The sequence below is a fragment of the Brassica oleracea genome, chromosome C1 (assembly GCF_000695525.1).
Source record: "Brassica oleracea var. oleracea cultivar TO1000 chromosome C1, BOL, whole genome shotgun sequence".
In the NCBI taxonomy this organism is placed as follows: Eukaryota; Viridiplantae; Streptophyta; class Magnoliopsida; order Brassicales; family Brassicaceae; genus Brassica; species Brassica oleracea.
The window spans coordinates 12278842-12288232 of NC_027748.1; the positions used below are offsets into that span (position 1 = coordinate 12278842).

The window sequence follows — 9391 nt, forward strand, 5'->3', positions numbered from 1 at the left end:
AATAATGTGACACCATTAGATTAAACTATACTTTATATTAGATGATCTAGAATTCTTTGAAATGAAATTTAGAAGGCATTTAGAGTGCCACCTAGAATTTGGAGTTTTTTTAATTAATACAAAATTAAGTTTTTAATTTTTCAAATGCTTCTCAATTAATATAGAGGGGATTGCTTTTTCATGTCCACTATTCAATTGCTTTATTAGATATAGAAACGTTTCTAGAATGATAAATCATGTAGGGTCCACGTTTTTAAGAGAGAGATATTTTGTGGATCTGGTAATTTAAGTCTTGATAAAGTACTTAGGCTAGAATTTAGGGTAATTAGTTATTATTATTAATGTTATAATCAAATTTATTATAATATATAGTTTTTACCTAAAAGCAAGTTAGGTCCAACTTTGTGTTTCTGTTTTAACAGTATTGATCTTTGTTACATTTGAACCGGTGACGACATATATGAACCAATTACATTTTGAAGGCATCAACCATGTCTTTTTGACAACACCATCGCAGAAACTGCGCTTTGCTGACCGAATACTTGATTTTCTTTTGTTATTACTCTGGTAGTTTTGCTGGGCTGAGGCCTTCACTGTGTCTTCATCATTCGTACATGATAGGATTCACCTCCTCTCGACAAGGCCGGATATGAGATTTCTGGAGTCGCAGACATTTACTTTTCCTAAGATCACAAAAAATGGATTACTTAGTCAAAAAAAATGAAAGGATTACAGCATATAATCCTTGATTGGACTCAGGTTGGACTAAATGGAATACAGCATTGAAAAGTAACCATATCTCGGACTCTTTGTCTACAAACCAAAACATATTCTTTGATGACATCATATCAACTTCAAGATGTTCATCGTTTTCTTACGTAAGTGTGCTAGTGTTGTCAATTGAAAGAGATCAAGGTCATGTGTATGCGCACTCTATTTTTTACTCTAAAATAGAGTTTAGAGTAAAAATGTTATAATAATATTCTATTTTTCATTCTATAATAGAGTAAAAAATGGGTTTAGTCTATTAGACCCTAAAAATAGGGCGAACAAGATGGTCTAAATAATTATACTGCTTTTCATTTTCTCTTATCTAAACGTGTTGTAATTTGAACAGTTATCAAGTAGACCTCTCATTATATTTGGCATTTGGCATTAGCTTCATATTTTCATCATTCAAGAACAGGCAGCCATGGAAGCCAAGGGAGGTATCCAGTGGAGCTCCATCATAGTTCCTTCTGTTCAAGAGATGGTGGAGGAGAACCTCATCAGCACGGTTCCTCCGAGGTATGTACGGTCTGATCTAGACAAAGCTGAGATCGACAGTGATTTAACAACCGAGATCCCAATCATCGACATGAACCTTTTGTATTCTTCAACCTCCATGGATTCAGAGATCGACAAGCTCGACTCTGCATGCAAAGAGTGGGGATTTTTCCAGGCAAGTTTCAAAAACTCAGACATATTTTTTTTTTATATATTATAACATCGTCCCGTTTAAAACGGGCAATAGTTTGGGTTACAAGGACGGTTTGAACAAAAGCTTTATGATTATCTCTCTAGCTTATAAACCATGGAATAGACTCAAGTTTCTTGGACAAGATCAAGTCAGAGATTCAAGACTTCTTCAACCTTCCCATGACAGAGAAGAAGAACCTCTGGCAACGACCAGGTGAGATAGAAGGGTTTGGACAAGCTTTTGTGGTTTCAGAGGAACAGAAACTGGACTGGGGAGACATGTTCTTCATCACCATGCAACCTGTTCATTTACGCAAGCCTCACTTGTTTCCCAAGTTAGGTCCTCCCTTCAGGTTTGCATTCATAGAAGCTTTTACCGACATCACAAGTCCTCTCTGTTTCAAAACTTGGTTATGTTTTTATCAGAGATACACTAGAGAAGTATTCAGATGAAGTGAAAAGCATAGCTAAGATCTTATTAGCGAAAATGGCAAGAGCCCTGGAGATCAAACCTGAGGAAATGGAATACTTGTTTAGTGACGACTTAGGACAGAAGCTGAGGATGAACTACTACCCTCCTTGTCCTGAACCGGACCAGGTTATTGGTCTAACTCCACATTCAGATGCTACAGGACTCACCATCCTCTTGCAGATGAATGAAGTGGAAGGTCTCCAGATCAAGAAAAATGGAAAGTGGGTTTCAGTCAAACCTCTACAAGATGCTTTCGTTGTCAATATTGGAGACATGTTAGAGGTAAGTCATATGGACGAGACAACGGTATATCATTTGTGAATAGTTTGTTAAGGGTTTTGGTTATCAATGTAGATGATAACGAATGGGACATACAAAAGCATAGAGCATCGCGGGGTTGTGAACTCAGAGAAGGAGAGGCTTTCTATGGCGACGTTTCACAATACGGGAACGGGTAAAGAGATTGGTCCGTTGAGAAGTCTCGTTGAAAGGCAAAAGGGTGCATGTTTCAGAACCGTGACCCCTGAAGAGTATTTCAAGGGCTTGGCCTCCCTTGAGCTCGATGGGAAAGCTTTCCTTGATGTTTGGAGAATCTAAAGGATAATAATGCAACACCAAATAAACTTTGTCTTCTCCGACCGTTTGTAGACGCCGGTAAACCGGAATGACATAAACGATAAAATAAAAGCGATGTTAAGGAAAATAGACGAATGTAAGAGCGAATACAAGAACGATAAGAAATTGTATTCGCAAACAAACATGGAGTCGAGATATGATCTCTTTCCTTACCTCAAAATATTCGTTCCGTTAGTGAGACGAGACTGTACGAATATAGAGTCCCAGGATACAACCATGGCAGACAAATCACGTCTCACTCGTGATTCCCCTATCGAACTATAAACTCTACGAAACACTTTCGTATTTATGACTTACGCTAAGGGATTTTAGCTATTGGTTTCGATGTGAAAAAAGTTTTTCAATGAAGGAAGAGGAGAGACGAATTTAAAGAGACGGAGAAGACCCACTTCCCGCAACAGCTGCTGCACGTGGGCGAGAATCTCGCGGAGATCGAGGGAAGTTGAGTTCCGAAACTTCTTCCTCAAGAGTCAAGACTCTCTCTTATCTCGTTTAAAACTTTCGAGAGAATAAAATGCATGACGTTTTTATTTTCTAAACAAACTACTTGTCGTTTTAAATAAAAATACATGTCGTTTTTTTCCGAATTAAATGACAAAACGTTGAGCCTTAACTTAGTTCAAAAAGGCGGCCCTCCACCAAGACCCAAGCCGAGCCGTCCGGGCGGTGGCGCGCGTGGGGAGCCATTTTTTCCTGTAAGCCGTTTGAAACAAGGTAAATGTAATAGCTTATATATACAACTCATCCTCAGCTCTTGTAAGCGACGTGGGATGTTTCCCAATCCTTCATTAACTTATGCCATTATGCTTTGATTACATTGGCCCATTTCTTTTCACACTTTAATTAAACCCATTTGGTTTAAATTGATCCAACACCGTTCTTGGTGTAGTAGATGTATACTATGTTTCTCCTTTGTTAAATCTCTCTCTATGCTTCAAATCTCAAGACAATCGCGCTATTCATGTATTGTGCAAAGCTTAATATAATAAAACTAGAAAGCAACGTTTTGGCAGCACACAAGATCGTCGTTATCATAACAGTTAATCGTTGGTGCATCATTCATTCTATAATAATCTAAAGGCCACAAAAGACATTTTTTCAAAGGGAAACACTAAACACTTGCAGAAAATTCCTTGGCCTAGTGGTACCACTTATCAAATATTAAAAAATGCTAAATTTTGTAATATTAAGACCTTTTAAAGAGAAATAAACATTGGTGTATGTCTAACATTATGAACTTTATTAATCAAATTCCAGTACCTTTCTGTTAACAGATGACAGATGTAAGATTTCATTTAGCAATCAACCAATAAATGATCTCTGAACATCCCTCCATCTTTGTGGGTCGCTTCTTTGGGGATTGAACTTACCTCAAAAATGTTCATGGTAACCGATGACAAAATGTTTTTTTCTATCCGGCAGAAAAATCAGCAGATCTCTAGCAGAAATCGAGTTTCTTGAAAGTAAAAATGACCATCAAGAATTCAGTGGAGAAAGTGAAAGTGTACTTCAAACAATTTGGATCATCCAAATCCCCAAAAGTTTCGTTCCAATGATTTGAAGCTTCTTCTTGTGTCCGCATAATCCATATATGTTTTGATGCTTCTGCTTTCTCTTGCTCTTCTAGAATTTTTTGCAGTTGTCAAACCTTAAATATTATGGAACATAACAGATACTCTCATATACATAAACAGTCGAAATTCAACCAATGTTTTATTGTGTAATTTAGATATTGTGCAGAAGAACAATGTTAAATGTTTATATGTTTCCGTAAGAATAACATAACTGATGCTGAAAGTAAGAGCTGCAACAGTTAAAACCGAGTTTGATGCACCTTGACGCCTAACAGAGGCTTCAGACCACTTATCAGATGTTACCCTCTCTGCTTAAACAAGTTTTCATGGTGTGGTTGAGGCTTTATGAAGGCCAAAAACCATTTACTTAACAAAACAAAAGAACAAAAAAATACAAACTTAGAACTTTATAATATAACAAATTTAATGCTCCGACACTCGCAACAAAAAGTCAAAAAACAAAACAATCATTTGGACAATTACCAAGAACCACACTCGTAATATTTGACATTGGCAAATCCAATTTCTTTTTGGTTGGTGCTTCCACACTCGTAAGTTTATAACAGAAAAGTCAAAAAAAGAAAACAATAAAAGTCTTGTAATTTGAACAGTTATCAAAGACCTCTCATTATATTCGGCATTAGTTTCATTTTTTCATCATTCAAGAACAAGCAGCAATGGAAGCCAAGAGAGGCATCCAGTGGAGCTCCATTATAGTTCCTTCTGTTCAAGAGATGGTGGAGGAGAACCTGATCACCACGGTTCCACCGAGGTACCTACGGTTTGATCTAGACAAAGCTGAGATCGACAGTGATTTAAGAACCGAGATCCCAATCATCGACATGAACCTTTTGTGTTCTTCAACCTCCATGGATTCAGAGATTGACAAGCTCGACTTTGCATGCAAAGAGTGGGGATTTTTCCAGGCATGTCTTAAAACTCATTCTTTACAAACTTACATCAATGTTGACTTGCCTTTATATATGATTGACTCTAGCTTATAAACCATGGAATGGACTCAAGTTCCTTGGAAAAAATCAAGTCAGAGGTTCAAGATTTCTTCAACCTTCCCATGGAAGAGAAGAGGAAACTCCGGCAACGACCAGGTGAGATCGAAGGGTTTGGACAAGCTTTTGTGGTTTCAGAGGAGCAGAAACTCGACTGGGGAGACATGTTCCTCCTCACAATGCAACCTATTCATTTACGCAAGCCTCACTTGTTCCCCAAGTTACCTCCTCCCTTTAGGTTGGCATCAATGACGAATAAACGATTACCAATTCTCAGGGCCTGAAGATTTTGGAGATCATAAAAATTTACTAAGAACTTTAATAAAATATTTGTTTAAGAAAAATAATTTGAGGAACGTCGAAGTATATATTTAAAATTTGTTGGGGTCAATGTCCATATTTCACTGGCCTGTCTCCAGATCCGGTTATGCCAACTCCACAAGTCTTCTCTGTTTTAAAACTTGGTTATGTTTTTTTTTTCAGAGATGCACTAGAGAAGTACTCATCTGAAGTGAAAAGCATAGCTAAGATCTTACTAGCGAACATGGCAAGAGCCCTGAAGATCAAACCTGATGAAATGGAGTACTTGTTTGGCGACGACTTAGGACAGAAACTGAGGATGAATTACTACCCTCCCTGTCCGGAGCCGGATAAGGTTTATGGTCTAACTCCTCATTCAGATGCTACAGGACTCACCATCCTTTTGCAGGTGAATGAAGTGGAAGGTCTCCAGATCAAGAAAAATGGCAAGTGGGTTTCAGTCAAACCTCTCCCAAATGCGTTTGTTGTGAATATTGGAGACATGTTAGAGGTAAGTCATATGGACTAGAGAGAGAGAGCAAATGGTATATTATTGTGAATGGTTTTTATTAAGGGTATTGGTTACTAATGTAGATGATAACGAATGGGGCATACAAAAGTATAGAGCATCGTGGGGTTGTGAACTCAGAGAAGGAGAGGCTTTCTGTGGCGACGTTTCATAATACGGGAACGGGTAAAGAGATTGGGCCGTTGAGAAGTCTCGTTGAAAGGCAAAAGGGTGCATGTTTCAGAACAGTGACCCCTGAAGAGTATTTCAAGGGCTTGGCCTCTCGTGAGTTAGATGGAAAAGCTTTTCTTGATGTTTGGAGAATCTAAAGGGAAAACAATGCTGCCAAATAAACTGTCTTCTCCGACCGTTCTTGTTGTAGTTTTTATACTATGTTAACCTCTCTCTTTGCTTCAAATCTCAAGCCAATCACACCAGTCCGTAACGTTTTTGCTTCTTCATGTACTGTTGCGCAAAGCTTAATCTAATAAAACTATACGGGCGACGTTTCGGCAACATACAGGAGAGTCGTTAGAACAGTTAATCGTTGGTGTATCATTCAATCTTTCACAGGGAAAACAGTAAACATTTGTAGAAAAATTTCTAGGCCTAGTGGTACCACTCTGATCATCATATATAAAAACTGCTAAACTTTGTAATATACGACTTCTATTAAAAAAAAAAAAAAAAAAAAAAAAAAAAAAAAGGTAAAAAATAGTATCAAATTTATTAATAAAATTCAGTACCTTTCTGTTAACAGATCAACCAAATACAACTATGGTTCAACAAATGATCTCCATCTTTTTGGGTCGCTTCTTTAGGGATTGAGGAGATAACTCAGCTCAAAATGTTCATGGTAACTGATGACAAAAGCTTGTTTATATCCTGCAGAACAATCTGCAGAAATCTAGTTTCTTGAAAGTAAAAATGACCATCAAGAATCCAGTGGAGAAAGTGAAACTGTACTTCTATCTAATAATTGGGATCATCCAAATGCCCGAAAGTCTCGTTCCAATGACTTGAAGCTTCTTCCTGCGTCCGCATAATCCATATATGTTTTGCTGCGTCTGCCTTCTCTTGCTCTTCCATAATTTTCTGCAATCGACAAACCTTATTTTGGAGCACAACAGATATTCCCATATACATAAACAGTCGAAACTCAACCTGTGATTTCGATAAGGTGCAGAAGAACAATGTTCCATGTTTATTAGTTGCAACAGGTAAAACCCTAATTTGAACCATAATTGTTATTTGAGGTTATCTAGTCTATGTGATAGGATGCTAGTGCTTTGATCCCCTTGAGTACACAAAAGTAATGAAGAAAAAAAAAAACCCGTCAGATCAAAGAAAGTACAAACCTCGGCTTCCGAAGCACTTTTTGTCTTTAAGGAAAGACAATCAAAGAGAGCAGAGAACTTCTTAGTACAATCATCAAGTTTTCCAACCCGGTAGTACTGCTGCATCTGGTAATATGGTGCTGCACAAGAGATAAATAGTCTGAGTTAATCCTCAGGTCAATAGAGGCAAGACAGCATTATAGATAAAGTGAATGCAAAAAGGACCCTCGCTCGCACAGATGGAGAAAACAGAGACACAGGTACAAAACATACAGATACATCTAAAGACCAAATACAAAAGGGTTTCCTAAAAGGTGAAACCTTTATCGGATTTTATCAAGAAACAAGAATTTGGATGATGCAAAGCGATACAGCTTAGCTAAAAACATTTCAAGACTATTCCTTTTGAAAAACAAAAAAGAAACTCAACCTTGTTCTGTCTCATCGCCATTGCTGGTTATGTTGGAGCATCTAGATATCCCTTCAACAAAACATACAAATACATCTTTCAAAATACGAAAATTCCCCATCTTTTGAGTAAAAAAAACTAAACCATTTCTACACCTTGAGCAATGTTTTTGTAGTGTATTAAACAAACACGAAAACTCCAAAACCAGTTGTTGACAGAGCAAAGAGAAGACTGTTTCTAACGAATGGTTCAAATAACAATCAAGTTCAAATTTTGAAGAAAACCGAAGATGTAGAATCAGAGAATGCGATCAGACAAGGGAGTGAAACAAGACATACAGTAGCAGAACCACAGAGCGTCGAAGTATTTAGTGCAGGACACGCGCCGCCGCACAGCTGAATATTCCTCCATCTCCGTGCTCATCGTGTCTACTCCGAGTAGGTGCGGGAAAGAAGAAATGGATCTGGAAACGGGTCAGGTGGTTGGTATCCGGGTTTCGGATTCAGAGGTTTTTAATCCGCTTTTACATTGGTATGTAAAGCCCAATAAGAAAAGCCCAAAAGAAGAAGATGATACACTCACTGTGTGCGACATTACAATTCCCAGGATGATGATGTGTATCATCATCATCATGACATGTGAAAATGGAGCGCTGACAAGCCCAGCCCGTGGGACCGTGGGTCTGAATGAAAGGACCGGTGACCACTCGTGTGTGGGAGGGGAGTCTGGGAGGTAACTTGAGCTTAGTCAACGAGATTATACTAAAAAGAGATATGTCACTATCTTAATATTTATTGTAGGCCAAAAAAGCATTATAGCATGGCTCAAACGTTACGTTATCTCTTTCTCTTTACAGCCTTTTTTTCTTCCTTATTTTAATATCCCAAATCAAAAAACTAATACAATTTAAGTAAATAGAAAACGATTAGTTGACTAAACAAAAGGGAAAATACCAAACCATTTGTTTGGTCCTTATCCAATTTAGAATTTCCGAATACGATATATTCTTTCTGTTTTATTTTAAATGATGTTTTATTTTTTTTTAGTTTAAATTATTTTTACAATTTTCTTTGCACAATTTGAAATTATTTACTATTTTGATCATTTATATTTTGTTCCATATATTTATTTATTTAATTAGCTTTAGTCAATAAAAAGAAACAGAAAAAATTAACAATTTATTAATTGATATGAAAAAAATTAAACACTAATAATAGATTGAATCACTATTACTGCTTAACCTTTTACTCCTTCCGTTTTTAATATAAGTCGTTTTAGAATTATACACATAAATTAAAAAATCAATAAATTTTTATATTTTTTAAACAAAATATCATTAATTATTTAACTAACCACAAATCAACCAATAATAAAATAGAAGGTATATTATCATTAGTCGTATGACATTAAGCGTTAATAAATTTTACATAGAAAACCGAAAACGTCATATAATTTGGAACAAATTTTTTTCTTCTAAAACGACTTATATTAAAAACGGAGGGAGTAATTAATTATTTAAATTAAGTCATGATTTTTATATATATTCCATTTACACTATTTAAATCTACAGTTACATTATTTTATTTCTCGCCCTTTTCTTTTTTATTGATTATAATTTTTTTTTATTTGTTTATATTTCTCTTTGCAAAAACCCTAATTTCACATTTCTCCCCCAACTTAAACCACCACC

At 36.5% G+C, this 9391-nt stretch overlaps 3 protein-coding genes across 4 annotated transcripts; 2 read left to right on the forward strand and 1 right to left on the reverse strand.

Annotated features, from left to right (window-relative positions):
• The first annotated feature begins 1192 nt into the window (after positions 1 to 1192).
• Positions 1193 to 2607, forward strand: LOC106307312 (protein SRG1-like). The gene is made up of 4 exons (XM_013744237.1): positions 1193 to 1441; positions 1564 to 1811; positions 1885 to 2212; positions 2285 to 2607. The coding sequence occupies exons 1-4, from the start codon at positions 1193 to 1195 to the stop codon at positions 2525 to 2527; spliced, it is 1068 nt and encodes a 355-aa protein (XP_013599691.1). The 3' UTR covers positions 2528 to 2607.
• Positions 2608 to 4778: 2171 nt separating this feature from the next.
• Positions 4779 to 6412, forward strand: LOC106307321 (protein SRG1-like). Its single transcript, XM_013744246.1, has 4 exons — positions 4779 to 5066; positions 5138 to 5385; positions 5631 to 5958; positions 6042 to 6412. The coding sequence occupies exons 1-4, from the start codon at positions 4818 to 4820 to the stop codon at positions 6282 to 6284; spliced, it is 1068 nt and encodes a 355-aa protein (XP_013599700.1). The 5' UTR covers positions 4779 to 4817; the 3' UTR covers positions 6285 to 6412.
• A 249-nt stretch (positions 6413 to 6661) lies between these two features.
• Positions 6662 to 8187, reverse strand: LOC106307328 (uncharacterized protein C227.17c-like). Of its 2 annotated transcripts, XM_013744255.1 has the most exons (4): positions 8040 to 8187; positions 7723 to 7773; positions 7314 to 7432; positions 6662 to 7050 (listed from the first exon to the last, which is right to left on the reverse strand). In XM_013744255.1, the coding sequence occupies exons 1-4, from the start codon at positions 8122 to 8124 to the stop codon at positions 6928 to 6930; spliced, it is 378 nt and encodes a 125-aa protein (XP_013599709.1). In that variant the 5' UTR covers positions 8125 to 8187; the 3' UTR covers positions 6662 to 6927. The 2 variants fall into 2 exon arrangements, with proteins under 2 accessions (XP_013599709.1, XP_013599716.1); XM_013744262.1 differs by lacking the exon at positions 7723 to 7773.
• Between the last annotated feature and the right edge of the window lie 1204 nt (positions 8188 to 9391).